This window comes from Schistocerca americana, chromosome X (assembly GCF_021461395.2).
Source record: "Schistocerca americana isolate TAMUIC-IGC-003095 chromosome X, iqSchAmer2.1, whole genome shotgun sequence".
Taxonomy (NCBI): domain Eukaryota; kingdom Metazoa; phylum Arthropoda; class Insecta; order Orthoptera; family Acrididae; genus Schistocerca; species Schistocerca americana.
Genome location: NC_060130.1, coordinates 163535201 through 163552048, shown reverse-complemented (window position 1 = coordinate 163552048; position 16848 = coordinate 163535201). Strand labels below are relative to the sequence as shown.

Below are 16848 nucleotides of genomic sequence, written 5' to 3'. Positions count from 1 at the left end.
TTGTTTCTTGTGTTGATTTTACTGTGTAAGTCTGTATGTACTGTCCATATTTAGATAGACTTCTTTCAACATATTTTGCAGAGTTCCTAATTTTGCTGTAAACCTACAGGTGTTGCAGATGTCCACCCATCTTCACGTGAAAGATCAGTTAGTGTGTCAAAAGAAGCTGAAGATGTGAAATACAGGCCTAGTAAGTTTTATACCTGAGAGTATTTTATGATCTGTAACTGTCACTTTGCAAGCAGAGATGGACTAGAAAATGTGGCATCTGTTTTTGATGAAGTTAACATCAAACTTTTTGCTTGTTTGTAAATGATTAGACTTATAAATTTAAAGGGTTGTTGTGCTAAGAACATAAATGCAAAGCCTCAAAGTTTACTTATTTTCTAAAAAAGAAGTGGTGATTTGGGAGTTTTTTGACTCTAATGTTTGCTTTTGCAAAAATTTCGCTCCCCCCCCCCCGCCCCCCCCCCCCCCGCCCTCCCCCAAAGGTCTCTCCTTGTTTCCTTCTTTTGGCTGTGTTTAAGCTTCCAGCCGATGATGGTTTATTTTGAGAATCAGCGGTATTTTCCCACTGGTGAACAGAGTGCTTCTCTGATTTGAAGTGTTTATCAACATTATTCTTCTTTGCCCATCCAATTCGATAATTATGAAATCTCCAGAATTTTGATTATGACCTTTCATTGCCATTCATAGCTGTGTGACCCATGCTTGACAACTCTACAGATAGCACTGGGAAAATACTTGGCGTAAGTAGAACCAAAAATATCTCTATTTACACAGCTAGGGGAAGAGTTTCAGTGTGGTCTAAAAATATTTATCGATTTTGTTTTTCAGTCACTGTAATGCAGAGTTCCAGACTAGAGTATTGCACATGTGTTCCATATATGCGTGCTATTTACACTGCTTTTTTTTTGTGTGTGTGTGTGTGTGTGTGTGTGTGTGTGTGTGTGTGTGTGTGTGTGTGTGTGTGTGTGTCTACTAGAGATGGGGGATGCACTCTTGAACTAATTCATAGAGTTGAATCTTTCAAAGGAGTGAACAATCAGTGATTCAGAAAAAAAGAACGGTAGCTCCAAACGTTTCCGACGGCAGAGAGAGAGAGAGAGAGAGAGAGAGAGACGGAGCATATCAGCGGCGCCTCTGCTGGTCACAGCACAGTGCACGCCACACAACACAGCCAGCGCCGGCCTCTGCCCTGCTTCTACCTTGGCTGCCTGCATTGTGCAGTGCCCCATTGGATTTTGTGTTTCACATATGCCGTGCCGTCTCTGTGCGTCGTCTGCCGCGCGCAGTGTCTGGCGCAGCTTGACTTCGCATCGCACTCTGTCGGCGATCGTTTCAGTCGCACGTCCTGCCCTCTGGGCAGTTGATGCGAGCAACAGGACAGAGAGCCACCTAGCGGATAACATAGGAACTACTTGCAACAACCCGCTCGCAAGAGAACAGACGATTTGTCTCGGAGCGGGTGAGTTCACCGCTCCCCCCAACCTCGGAACTCGCCCGCTCAACGCTCACTCCACCGTCTCGACTCTAGCCAGAGCGTTGAGCAAAGCGACTCAGGTGTCACTCTGGTCTCTGCGGTCTCGGCTCACGCAGTAATACAGCTCGCGGCTCGACCTGCTCGACTCAGCGGCTCTGCATCGGAGTTCGTCTCTACTGGATATTGTTCTTCGTAGTAATACCGCTACGTATATTACATTATTATGTTATGTATACATCATTTGTTTTTATTTTATTTTTATTTGTTTAAACTGATTAGATTAGGTTCCTGACGACTCCTCTTACTATAGGATTTTTATTATGGACACTCGAATTTACGCTTTAATTACGAGCGAACCGATAAACGTATCGCAAAATGTGATACACCAATATTTTCCTTGTTTTATTCTGCGTAAGGCTATATGCAGCACTTTCGTTGTACAGTCAAATTTATAGTTTTTTTTCTTATTCTGGTACGGATTTTGCGATTTTAGGCGTCTTCGGAAGGAAACGTTCACTTTAAAAATATATGGCTTGCGATGTATTTGTATGAGGTTAATGAAATTTTAATACATTGTAGCCAAATATATTGTTAATGTAAATCTGAAGTTACAACATTTTCCGATCACCCAAAAAACCACGATAGTGCAAAATAAATCAATAATCAAAAACTTTGTCATATCGTGGAAATTTCAATAAACAATACAAAATTCTTACTCATTATCTGTGTTACTTCAAAATAGGATCAAATAAGATCAAAATACAGGTATAGTAGTGGAATAAACCAAGTTTAAAGGGCAATGTGCCTTCCATTTATTTTCTATTGTAAATGAGTGGTGAGTCATGAAAAAGAGCTAATTCATTTCAGGGAGTGAACAGTTCTGATCCGATCTCTGAAAAGAACAGTTTTGCCCATCTCCAGTGTCTACGACCCAGCGACCCAGGACAACTGGGAGATCAGGGAAGAACCCAGGAATTTTTTCATCTGGGAGAAAACCGGGAAAAACTTGGGAATTTTTTAGAATTCTGGGAATTTTTCATTGTTTTAGTCTTCAGTTACATTTTTGTAATTTTGACTGGTAAGAACCGATACTCTAACAAAGGATATTATTGTACCCCACTACTGCAGAATAATACTTCAACAATAAAAGATAAACGAAAGAAAAAAATGAAAATAACTTAAATTGCAAAGGAAATGCGCCATATACAACAACGACACACACTGCTCATGCAAGCATCTGCCAACAGCAAAATGTGTCAAAGGCTTTAGGAAGACTATACAATGCTTCATAACAACAAGTTGCCTCCGATGAACGTGAAGTCACAACAGTTTACATTAGATTTGTCTTAGCAGTTATGAGCGGGCTCATGTGCATGTGCAGTTGAGTCTTGTTTGAGCAGGAATGTGGCTGTTGGCTGTGCAATCAGTTGCAGCAAGCAGCTAGATGCTAGCGGGAAAAGGGGGTGCCAAATTCATATTCTTGAGGAAAAAACACTTGTTTCACAAAGCGCCTAGCATTCAGCGCATGTTTGTCTGTCGATTATTCATATGATTTTGAAAGACTTCCCTGTTGGTTTTTGAATACATTTTAAGTTGATTTCGGTATAAATCATTAATCTATTTTTGAATGCGTGTATAGTGTGCGTGATGTCTCTGTTAGGAGAATCCTTGTCACATCTAGAAATGAACTTTCCGGAGACACAAGGGGACGGGGCTATACGAGCTGAGCGGAGTAAAGCCGAATGGATGAATGCCAATCACTGTTTGATTATGTGGTTGATTGGGTTTGTGAATGATCCGCATTGTTATAATTACTAGCGAAATCCATAGATTCAGACTACCAGAGTGGAAATAAACGACTGACAGGAATAACAGGTGAGAAAGATTACGTATTATCTTCTCAGTGTATCCAAGAAAACGTATTTATGACAGAAAACTTTTGGCCAGATTGCTACACTAGTAAGGACCAGTTATACAGTCCCTGGCTAGCAGCCACGTAAGTTCTGTTCTGTAAGTAACGCAGAAAATGTGTTGTACGAACTCGTAATAATGCCTAACCGGAAAATAATCATGGGATAAGTAAACCTGTGATTCTGGCAGGCTTGGTGAAGTTAATCGGTGAACAAATTTTGACAATGACAGGAATAGCTGCAGAATTGGTGATGACAAGATTGTTTGTTAGAACGAGGAAGAATAAGATGATTCCAAATTTGTATAAAAATTTCTTAATACTGTTTTTAGATCTCATTCTTGAGAAGCTGGTGTGTATGAATGAAATGTGAAACTATTTCCTAACATAAAGCTTTTTTCTTGTAGCAGGCTTAACAAGCATTTGATATTGGTACTTCGGGAATTATATTCTGTCATATTATAAAAATGTCCATTTGTGCCAAAGCAGTCTCGTTTATTTGGTGCGTGTTACAAAATTGCTGCAGTATTAGAAAGACCTATTTTGTTTTATCTAGCAGACAGTGACAAAATAGACGTAATCAGTTCGAGAAACCACACCAGTCTTGGGTACTATTTGTGTTAACAGCTTTTTGAATATTAGATAATGATATTTCGATTTTTCTTGTAGCGAAACGTTTGACGATCTTTCACAGAAAGGAAAGCACGCCATGTAATGCTGTAGCAAGATTAGAGAGAAAAAATGCTACAAGCTAAGGATTGAAGAAATTTGTACTTTCTTGCTTGTCTCTTGTCTTTATTGGTTTTATGTATTCTATATTTCATTTCACAGAAAACAGCAAGTTATTAGCTAATAGGCAGTAAAGAGTGCAAATTTTCTGAAGAGTTCTTGTTCTCCTGTTTACAAATAATCCCATCTGCTATCGAGGTGGTGTTGTTTTTTTATTTTATTTTTTTATTTTTTTCAAAAAAAGAGGAGCAGGCTGCTACTACCAAACTGGCCGACTGGGAGCAGGAGAGGCACCACAGGACGTTTCAATTTCCACTGTCCAGAACATAGTTTGATGGCATCCATTAGAAAATATACACATTTCCATTCCACAGAGCGAAATACAGTGACGTGCGATAGAAGAATGCTTTATGAAGAGGTGTGGCACTACACTTTTGCATGCATGTCGTACATTTCCTCGAATACACGCTTCATGTTTCAGACTTTTCAGAAAGATGTGCACTACAAGATGAACATATTTTTGAAAATTCGATAATTTTTAGTATTTACCCGGTTCGCAAATATCGCAGATCCGGGATTGTCTGAGTTATAGTGGGTAGTCTCCATGTGACCCGTGTTTACATTTAGTGATTTTGCTGTTTTCTGTTTGTTTACTCTCATGTCAAATGAAAGCAAAATGGATATCTGTATCCGGGAGCTATCAAGTGAATTAAAATACATTCACATAATTACGGAAGGCTAAAATATGTCATTAGTTTCATACTCTATTTTATTTCCACCTTTCTGACAATCAAGCATTAATCGCCTTCAGAACAATGAAGTTATTTTTGTCCGTTTGCTAATGAAATTTGGCTTTTATTAACCTGTTCCACAGAGGCAGTCAATGTAGTTGAAACGAAATGTGTAATTCCACACTAATGGCTAGTTTCAACTGTTCGCTGCATTCCAAGGGCACATTTTCATCTTCTAGCACAAAAGGCATTATGCCATAATAAAGAACCAAACATGATATAATATAGTACTGGTGCTTCAAGAAAATTTACATCCCGAAAACCACACTGAAAAGCTTAATATCAGGTCAGGGTCTACTTCATTGGGAATCTGGACATACAAATGTCCCATTTAAATGTGCACACTTTAGTATGGTTCATGAAATTCGAATGCTCTTGGAGTATCCTCTGATGTCTTGTTTCTTTTATGACATAATGTATGATCATTCAATATTTTTACACGTACGTATATATGGGCTTCCTATGTCATGGTAGCTGCGCAAGTTCGGTGTCACCTATTATCTGCGCTCTCTTGCAACTGCTGAAACAAACCTATTTCTATTAGGTTGCGGGAAAATATTGCAAATGGTTGTTTGAAAAGCGTTACTTTCAAAGTAAATATCCTTTTATGTAAGTTGAACTATGTGCGAGAATCTACCATGAATTTCTTAAATCACAGAGTGTTTGACTCTCATTTAAAAATCAACTCTTTGATGACGAGCCATTTAGAAGAATTTTGAACCCTGAAGATAAGACATTTGTCATTATTAAAAATTTTACTGCCACATTTGTGTGATATATCTTGAAGTGTAACACACACAAAAAAAAGATCAACATTATATGCGAAAGCTTAGCTTCTCTTGCAGCTTATTAACCTTAGAGCCCAATATTATATGTGGAAGCTTTGCTTTTCTTGTAACAACACTATGTGTATTAATTTAAACTATTAACTTTCCCTGTTTGTGTGTTAGTGGTACTTAACAGTGTGTTGCTGTTGGCTGACTACATCACGTGCCCTATGCTCTGAATATCTGCTGTCATCGGCTGGCGAAATCACATGACATGAGCTATAACTGGCTTACAGAAGCGCATCGCAATCTCGATTTCAATGATTCGGAAAGTAACATGCGGTGTTTGGTGGAATTCCAATGTATACTTTCGTTATACGAAAATATGCAGCGTACATGTTGCTGCACATCAAAGATATTTCCAAAATGTGTCTTTTTCTCTGAGTTTTGTTTTCTAAAGTGCCAGGAAATTCTACACCTGTGTCTAAAACCATAACTATTTAGAGGATTAACAAGGGAAAATGTAACACAGAAAAAGCGAGTTTTCACCCTGGAGAAAGTGTATTTTTAACCTGGAAATCCGGGAATTTTTTTTTCCTTGTCCGTGTATACGCCCTGGTGTGTGTGTGTGTGTGTGTGTGTTAGAGAGAGAGAGAGAGAGAGAGAGAGAGAGAGAGAGAGAGAGAAAGCTGTCTCGCTCCGTGAAAGCTGGGTGAACTTATTTACATGGCCACTTGGATCCCAAAGCCAAGTGAGTGGACATCACTGGCTTGCAATCTCTCCCACATAGGCTGTGAATTTGCAGTGTGTGCATGTGTGTTACAGTTTGCTGCAATCAGGGTTGGACAAAATGTACACAAATGATGAACAATGAATGAAGATAATTTTGTTTGTTATTTGTGAATGACAAATAGTATTCAAAACATTATTCAATTACATGGATAAGACATTTATTTCTCATCTGTAAATAAAAAGTGTTATGAACCGTAGACGAGTTTGCAATCAAATTACATTTATTGCTCCAATTCTTTGTCAGTTATGAAACAAATGTGCCTTTTACTTTTAAATTAGTTTCGAGAACAACTCTTTATTTAAAATGCCTCATCAGAAACTTGATTCGATGTTTGAAGATTTACCGCTCTGACACTAAAGGAAATATATGGTCCAGTCACATTAATGTTACCACCATCTGTTAAAATGTCAGTGTGCAATAACTGTTCACAGATGGCATGTGGCCGCACTAACAATGGAGGGTATATAAAGTGGATCAGGGGGATGCAGAAAACAATGCAGTCATTGTTGAAATGCAGAAATGGAGTGATGTATTGGACATCCAAAACGGTATGGTCATTGACTTTCAGGTCAAGAGTGAAAGCATTTCCAAAATGGCTAAGTTTTATAAACTGTTTGCGTGCTGCTGCAGTGAAAGTATGGCATGGATGGCAAAATGCCCCTGTCCAAAACTGGTGTTGAGGCAGGCCACAGATGACAGGTGAAAGACAGCAGCGGAGGCACGTACGGGCAGACAGACATGCAACTGTTGAACAACTGACTGCCCACGTGGACCAAAGGGCTACCAACAGTGTTTCCTTAACGACCATTCAGTGAATGTTACTGCATACAGGCCTGCGAAGCAGATGTCCGATTCATACAGCCATGCTAACTGCTGTTCATTGGCAACAAAGAGTGGAATTTGCCTACCAATACAACTCTTTAGCAACAGAGTTCTTACTTTGTTCGCTCATTTTGTAGAACTACAATCGCAACCCAATTGCATATTTATACCAACAAGACACCAATATCTGATAGTGTTATAGTTCAATTCTTTCATCTTGGCGGCTCGCGCATGCCCGCCCAGACACGGGAGATTGCTGCGTTGCCAGTTGCACACGACGCACGCGCCAAGAGAAGCAGCGCCATAGTATAGTATAGTTTGCAAACTTACGTTTAGGGGGGAGCACGCAGTTCAAGACGTAAAGCCACTACCGCCGCATTAACCCTTTCGCTGCTACAAAGACGTGCTCCCTGCATTCCGCACTGTGCGCGATTTTGTCACTGCGCTGCTTGCCTGTGCAGATACATGGTGTTCCGACTGCTTTGACACACTTATCATTTGATTTCACAAAAACTATTTGGCCCAAAAATTTGATTTTTACACATCTTCTTGACTGATACCTTCCCCTGATAAATGACTTAATTTTGTTTCGATGTTCAACACAGTTATTATGCAGCATTAAATGTGGTAAACCATTGCACGAAATTTTGAAGAGTTTGCAGAGGTAAAAGTCCATAGCGTATACTTTCCGTATGGTCGATTTTAGTTGCCACAATGTTCAGAAAGAAATGTGGGCAAGATACCTAAATTTCATATAAAATTTACTGTATAACAATATCTCATTTAAGTACCACATAGGTGTCGTATGTAATATTGAGAAATATTCCATCTTTCGCGACTGTAACAAAAGTTTTATTTACACCAGCGTGATGAGCTCTGACACCACATTCAATCACATCCCAGATGTGTTAGATGGTTTCAGATCTGGCAAGTTGGGGGGCCAGCATATCAATTGGAACTTGCCACTATGTTCCTCGAACCACTCTATCACACTCCTCACCTTGTGACATTGTGCATTATCTTGTTGAAAAATGCCATTGCTGTCTGAAAACATGATCGTCATGAAGGGGTGGATGTGGTCTCCAAACAGTGTATGATTCTCTTTGACTGTCACGGTGCCTTGCACGCACTCCGCTGGAGCCATGGATACCCACGTGAATGTTCCCCACAGCATAAAGGAGCTGCTACCAGCTTGTATCCGTCCCACAGTACAGGTGTCAAGGAGCTGTTCCCTTGAAAGACGACGGATTTGCACCCTCCCATAGACACAATGAAGAAAGTATCAGGATTCATCAGATTGTGCAATGCTCTACCCCTGTGCCAACGCCCAGTGCCAATGGTTACGTGCCCATTTCAGTCATAGTTGCCGATGTCATGGTGTTAACATTGGCACGTGCACGGGCCGTCAGCTGTGGAGGCCCATAGTTAGGAATGTTTGGTGCACTGCATGTTCAGACAAACTTGTACTCTGTGCAGCATTCAAGTCTGATGTTAGTTCCACTATAATCTGCTGCCTGTCCTGTATTTCCAGTCAGTGATGTCCGACATCTGTAATGACGGGTGGCCGCCCAACCCAACAACGTCTGGATGTGGTTTCACCTTGGTTTTGCCATGTGCTGAAGACACTCACCACAGCAGTCCTTGAACACCCGACAAGTTGTGCAGTTTCTGAAATGCTCATGCCGAGCCTCCAGGTCATTATAATCTGCCCTCAGTCAAACTCCGATAGATCGAGCGCCCTTTCCATTCTACTCACAGTCGGCATGCTCACTGATACTACGAGGTGCATTCAAGTTCTAAGGCCTCCGATTTTTTTTCTCCGGACTGGAAAGAGATAGAAACATGCGCATTGTTTTAAAATGAGGCCGCGTTTAATGTCAATACGTCCCAGAGATGGAAGCACCGTATGACAGATGGAATTTTACCGCCAGCGGCGAGAATGAGAACTGTTTTAAACACTTAAAATAGCGACATTTTCCTTACTTGAACAGCGTGCAATCATTCGTTTTCTGAATCTGCGTGGTGTGAAACCAATTGAAATTCATCGACAGTTGAAGGAGACATGTGGTGATGGAGTTACGGATGTGTCGAAAGTGCGTTTGTGGGTGCGACAGTTTAATGAAGACAGAACATCGTGTGACAACAAACCGAAACAGCCTTGGGCTCGCACGAGCCGGTCTGACGACATGATCGAGAAAGTGGAGAGAATTGTTTTGGGGGATCGCCGAATGACAGTTGAACAGATCGCCTCCAGAGTTGGCATTTCTGTGGGTTCTGTGCACACAATCCTGCATGACGACCTGAAAATGCGAAAAGTGTCATCCAGGTGGGTGCCACGAATGCTGTCGGATGACCACATGGCTGCCCGTGTGGCATGTTGCCAAGCAATGTTGACGCGCAACTACAGCATGAATAGGACTTTCTTTTCGTCGGTTGTGACAATGGATGAGACGTGGATGCCATTTTTCAATCCAGAAACAAAGCGCCAGTCAGCTCAATGGAAGCACACAGATTCACCGCCACCAAAAAAATTTCTGGTAACCGCCAGTGCTGAAAAAATGATGGTGTCCATGTTCTGGGACAGCGAGGGCGTAATCCTTACCCATTGCGTTCCAAAGGGCACTACGGTAACAGGTGCATCCTACGAAAATGTTTTGAAGAACAAATTCCTTCCTGCACTGCAACAAAAACGTCCGGGAAGGGCTGCGCGTGTGCTGTTTCACCAAGACGACGCACCCGCACATCGAGCTAACGTTACGCAACAGTTTCTTCGTGACAACAACTTTGAAGTGATTCCTCATGCTCCCTACTCACCTGACCTGGCTCCTAGTGACTTTTGGCTTTTTCCAACAATGAAAGACACTCTCCGTGGCCGCACATTCACCAGCCGTGCTGCTATTGCCTCAGCGATTTTCCAGTGGTCAAAACAGACTCCTAAAGAAGCCTTCGCCGCTGCCATGGAATCATGGCGTCAGGGTTGTGAGAAATGTGTACGTCTGCAGGGCGATTACGTCGAGAAGTAACACCAGTTTCATCTATTTCGGGTGAGTAGTTAATTAGAAAAAAAATCGGAGGCCTTAGAACTTGAATGCACCTCTTACATATACCATGCGTATGTCTGACTAACAGTGATTCCTCGCCAGGTGACGTTGCTATCTCCTGGATGGGTTCATATTGATAGTAGGTCGATGATCAAATGTTCTGGTTGGTCAGTGTGGATAACTCACATTATTCGTTGGACACAAGCTACACAACTTAACACTTGTTTCTTTGTCATCTTTCACTATTCCTGGACTGTATACAAAAACTTCTAATGTGGCCCTCCTTGTTACATCAAAAGCATTTCACGCTCGATCTCCCGAGTACATTCTGCCAGTCTCTCCCGTTTCCATAGGGATCTCTTGACAATTGACCTTGTCTTTGGTCATTGTACTCTACACTCTCATTTTGCCTGACTAAAGGTCAGGTGGCTGGTCTTTGACATAAGACGGCTCTTTATATGTTATTTAGGATTAAATGTTCAGTAACATCGTCAATGACTTGCCACTCACTAGATATGAGACTCAGGGCCTTAATGCTCTGCTTCAGTCTGCAAATATTATCAGCAAGTAGTTCTTTCAACCCTTGGTCTTTACTGTAATGAGAATTGTATCCACAGTAATACCGGCTTCCTAAGATTGCCTCTTTCGGTAAACCGCAACAACACCTCCTAAACTTGTGTGACAGTTACAGATAACAATTCCTGGTCACTCATTCCCAACATCTAACTCTTATTCTAGAGAACCACCACCATAGACAAGAAGTCAACTATATTTGAGTTGTCATTAAAGAATAGTGTAATTGTAACAAAATCCTGAAGTGGGTTGGCAGTTTTGTTTAGTATCATAACTTTGTCACTCAGTTATGATAATTGGTCCACATTTGGTCTTTGTACTCTTGTCTTGCAATTTACCTTTAGCCTCCCCCACATACTCATGTATCTGCTCCTGTAATTCATCAACCCAACCAACTGATCATTCACTTAGGAGTCTGTTTTTCTGTTCCTAATTAACACTGGCTACACACTTAATGCTTGGCAGCTAATCCATCCTTGACCTTTGCACTCAATATTGCAATTCACCAAACCTTCCCCCACACATGCATTTACCCCTTCACTCAACTCATTTAATTGATATCTCATTTGTTCGGTACAGAGCACCTGTTCCTGTCGACTAAATCCTGCAGTCTATTTTGATAATGCTTTATTCTAGCTTCAAGTCTACCATTAATCTAGCTTTAAGTCTGTGCTAACATTGGGGCCACTCCACTCCCACCCTTTTAACCATCTCATGTGGGATCATGATCAGAACTACCGTCACCTGTCTTAGCCACTAAAGTTACTCAGTTATGGTGCCATCACCGTTGCCTCCCCTGATCCACAACTCATACTGTAGCTCCTGTCTTCTCAGTAGCTGGGGATTTTGTATGAATCGAACACACGTACTGGAACACACCAGATAGCTTTAGACAGGTTCCTAAGAGTCTCTCAGGACAACCCACCCCAGTCTCCCATTATGAGTAACCACTCTCTACAGCTATCAGTCCTGTTTTGGAATCCAGTGTAATGTGATTTGGGAGTGGAGCACTAGGATTTTTCTATTATTATTATTACGTTCCTTTCTATGTTAAGGACTTCTAATTCCCAAATCTCAAACCTGCGACATCCGTGGAAGTAGGCTGTACACCAGGTGCCAGAGCTAGTCACTGCTTGCGCGACGTGACTGTGACAGGAACAGCAGGACTGCCAGAGCACTTGTGGCAGAATCAATTGGAAACAAACAACCTTGCTCTGTAACAGAAAACTAAATAAGTAATATGCTAGGTTTCAAGCACTGTCTGCTTCTGTCAGCATTGCTAAACTGGCAGACTGGGTGTTTACAAATGCAATCAGTAAAACAATAAACTGACCAAGCTTATAAATTCCCTAAGTAAAATAAACATTATAAGCTCTTGTTAGGCACACTATTGAGTGATTTTAAAAATTATTAGACTCAGAAAAGTCCTCTGATAATGAAACATTGCTTAGAATTCACTATTAGGTGATGCCACATGAAGATGTGATATTTACAGCCAATAATTCTTCGATGAGCAGTATACTCCCGTGTTACAGTTAACTGAACTCTTTAATAAGTGAACCTTAGGCACCAATCTTAACTATGTTGGACATGAAGCTTCACGGGCTAGGGACACACCACACAAATAGCAGGATTAATTACATGTGAAATATGTACCACCAAACACCAAGTTAGCAATGATGATTTCTAGCACAGACAGGTTAGTGGCCACTGATTCAGCCACACCCAAACCACTGTCCATATAAAATGCTCCTTGACCTATCTCGTCCAAATGACTGTAATGTGACTTAAGCCTTCCACTGCTACAGACATTCCCTCTACATTCACCGCAGAGCGTGGCTTTGTTAGGGCTGTACTTCTTGCGAGACGCTGTTACCTGTACTGAGAGACGACATTGTGGGCACTGTGAAATACTTGTCATCCGATTTTAAGAAAACTATTGAGTGGAAAAAAAAAATATTTTTACACAGCTTACACTCTGACATCTTTGCTTGATAAAGGATTGTATTTCTTTTTGTTATATACCATAGTTACACCAAATTAAGCAAAACATTGCATGATATTTTAAAGAGCTTGCAGAGGTAAAAAGGCATTGCCTAAACTTTGCTAATGATTGATTTTAGCTCACACAGTGCAGTGTATGAAATGTAGGTATGAGGGTGGTTTGAAAAGTTCTTGGAAAAGAATAGAAAAAAGTACTTACATCACTGAAATTTTTTTTTATTTTTCAATGTAGTCCGCTTGTAGATTAATGCACTTGGTCCAACGATGTTCCAGTGCCTTGATCCCATCTCGAAAATGAGTTTCCTCCAGGGCTGCAAAAATAGTTGTCAACTCCGGCTATCAATTGTTTGTTTGAAGTGAATCTTCATCTACCAAGAAACATTTTCAGTTTTGGGATGAGATGGAAGTGTGACGGAGCCATATCAGGTGAATAAGGCGGGTGTGGCAACAATTCATACCTTAGTTTGTGTAATTTTGCCATGGTGACGACGTGTGTGGGTGTGCGTTGTCTTGATGAAAGGTGCTTTTCTTTCTTGCTAAACCTGACCTTTTTTCACGTATCTTCAGTTGCAGTTTGTCCAGGAGGTTAGCATAGTAATCTGCAGTAATTGTTTGCCCAGTTGGGAGATAATCTACAAACAGAATCGCGTTTCGCATCCCATAACACTGATGCCATGACCTTTCCCGCCGAAGGAATTGTCTTTGCTTTCTTTGTTGGTGGAGAATCAGCATGTTTCCACTGCTTTGACTGTTGTTCTGTCTCTGGGGTATAGTAGTGCAGCCATGTTTCATCTGCGGTCACTAACCGACGCAAAAAAATCTTGTTCGTTTCTCCTAAAACGGGCCAAATATTGTTCCGATGTGTCCATTCTCATGCATTTTTGATCCAGCATCAAGAGTCATGTGGCTAGGGCCTCCCGTTGGGTAGAGCGGTCGCCTGGTGCAAGTGTTTTTAGTTGATGCCACTTTGGTGACTTGCGCATCGATGGGGATAGAACTTGAGGATGATAACACAACATCGAGTCGCTGAGCGGAGAAAATCTCCGACCCAACTGGGAATCGAACCCAGGCCCCCTTGCACGGCATTCCGTCACGCCAACCATTCAGCTACCAGGGCAGATACCCTTTCAGATGACATCTGGCAAGTGTGAGCAATTTCACGCGCTTTCAATCGGCCATCCTCCATGATAATTTTGTGCACATTTGCAATGATTTCTGGAGTAGTGACACATCTTGGCCGACAACTGCGTGGATCATCATCTAAGCTCTCCCGACCAAATTTAAATTCATTTGTCCATGTGGCAACAGTTGAATATGAAGGAGCAGAGTCTCCCAGTGTGTTCTGGGAATTGGCATGAATGTCCTTTGCTTTCATATCTTTCTTTACGAAGTACTTAATCACTGCTCAAATCTCGAGTTTTTCAATCTTTGCAAATCACTACGCGGGAACGACAACAGAGTCACGTCACTGCCAAAGCTCTCTTGCAAGAGCACTGTCATGGCACGTGTTTACACACAACAGTCCAATGAATGTCACGTGAACAACTCGCGTTAGTGCTGACCTGTTGTGGTGATTTCGAGAACCTTTCAAACCAGCCTCGTAAGATATTGAAACTTTACTTAAAGTTGAGATCAGAATGATATCTCCTTTCATTCATGAGTTACTGATTTTTATATCCAACGGACAGATGTGCACATGTACCCACTTCTGTCACTGCACATTGCGAATAGTGTGGTCACAACAATCATCACATTTCATAAATGGTTCAAGATATCGAAATGAGGTTTTTCACAAATAATATCATACCAAGAGGCATTTATGTTGAAATGTGGAAGTAAGATGTATGCAGCGGTGAGAGGTTGGCATAACACGACATGTAAACACGTGGAGTAGAGTGGAGCATGACACATCAACTCGTCCACAACATTTAAGGGGTTAAATGAAGGAATTAGCCCCTATGAGATCTTACGACTTATACTCAACAAGTGCTAACCTTTTCATGCTATCAGCTCTAACCATAGTTTTAGATCTTAATTCTTGTTGGGGGTTAGCCCTTTATCACAAGGCTGGCACTAACTAGCCCAAATAACCCAAGGTGGTTCTGGCACATGGTGGTAGCTTACCCACGAGCAGGGAAGCAAGTCTAATTTATCTCTTATTTTAATAATCATAGATTAAGAGACACATTCACTAGGCAATGTGATGTACACAGTGATCATGCATTACCAGAGAACACAACAATGAGACTAAAACTGCATTGCACCACCCGCAGTTACAGTCGAGTATAGAGGGAGCAATATGTGCATGAAATCCAACTAAAAGCCCCAAATGAAAGCTCTCCTCAGTCATTTACAATGAAACAATGGAGCAAATGCGGTTGAAATCAATCAAGAGAACTTAAACTAGGTATGGCAAAAGTACGTTCATTATAGGCCATTCAAGGAATACAAGGACGAGCAGCAAAAAATTAATGTTTGCAGTGCAACTCAAAAAGTTCACACTGATTCTATTCTGGCACAGTTCACGTCATCGACCACTACAAACAAGACAGCTTGACCATGAGACAAAGTTAACTCAGCCAACCTCTCACAAGGTGGTGAACGAAAACTTTAAATACTAAAACACAGCAGACTTACTAATAATGTCCTCTGAATGATTTGCCAGCTTCACTCGATGTCACTTGACTGCTTGCAGGGATATCACATTCCTCGTGTAACGAAGCCAGTACAAGTCTTGCCTCGATTCCATGACACTAAACTCTACAAATACCCCTGACTGAACAAGATATTAGACCAGCAACTATAGCTCATGGACTCAACAACAGTTTTGCACACACAGCAGATGTGAACGTCTCCCAGTTAGCAGCAACATGTTAATGTGGAAACACTTATATAGGAGCAAAATCCACTTTCCAAATTCATGATACAATTATATATGGAGATAGTAACTGTTCTCGAAAGAACAGATACCATTGATGACTGTGCAGCTTCTCTAGAATAAATGATAATTAATCGAAACCCCTCTGCTGCCGAAAGATGATGTTGATATACCTCAATGGGGACAGCTGAAAATGTGCGCCCTGACTGGGACTGGAATCCGGGATCTCCTGCTTACTTGGCAGATGCTCTATCCATCTGAGCAACCGAGGAGAATAGCGTGACTGCAGTGACTTATCCCTTGCACGCTTCCCATGGGACCCACATTCCCAACTGTCCACAGTTGACATATGTAATGTTCCTAATAGATATTTGCCCATCTACTCATTACACGCGCCAACTAAGGTGATGATTCCCATAAGAGTTCAGACAACCTGTACCCATTCGCACGGATGGAGGTCAGTGGCCGGGTAGCTTGTGGTGTAGTGGCTAGTGGTGCTGCCTCTGGATCAAGGGGTCTCGAGTTTGATTCCCAGCTGGATCGTGGATTTTCTCTGCCCAGGGACTGGGTGTTTGTGTTGTCCTCATCATTGCATTATCATTTGGGAAAGTGGCGAGACTGGACAGTGAAAAGATAGGGGATTTGTACGGGCACTGACAATCACGCACAAACCAAATATAAGCAAAAATAGTTCCTCAACACACTCTCTGTCAGCCGATGAGAAGAACATTGATGTGCACAGAAGCCAGCTTTAGCAGTGTGAGAAGAATTTGAAATTTTCTCTCCCTCTTAGCCAGACTGTATTTCACCCTCTTGTCTTCCAGTCCAGGCCTCTTTTTCCAGCTCACTTCATACCCACTGGTAATTAATTTATTTCTATGTGCGTATGTACTTACCTTGTATTTTTGGTTTCTTGTTTAGTTTCTACCATTAAGTGTATGTTTATTTACTTTCTAATTTTGTTCCCAATCCACAGGAGTTGCAGATATCCGCTCCTCTCCATTTAAAAGAACAGATGATAAGTTGTATAGCTGAAATTGTTTGATGATATGCAGTTA

The 16848-nt window shown here is 41.4% G+C and overlaps 1 protein-coding gene across 1 annotated transcript in view; it reads left to right on the top strand.

The window, feature by feature from the left end:
• LOC124555885 (delta(14)-sterol reductase LBR-like) overlaps nucleotides 1–16848 on the top strand; it is a 241770-nt gene that overhangs the window by 23669 nt on the left and 201253 nt on the right. Inside the window, exon 4 of the mRNA XM_047129946.1 lies at nucleotides 110–190. Within this exon, the coding sequence (XP_046985902.1) occupies nucleotides 110–190 (81 nt within the window). The remainder of the gene's footprint in view (nucleotides 1–109; nucleotides 191–16848) is intronic.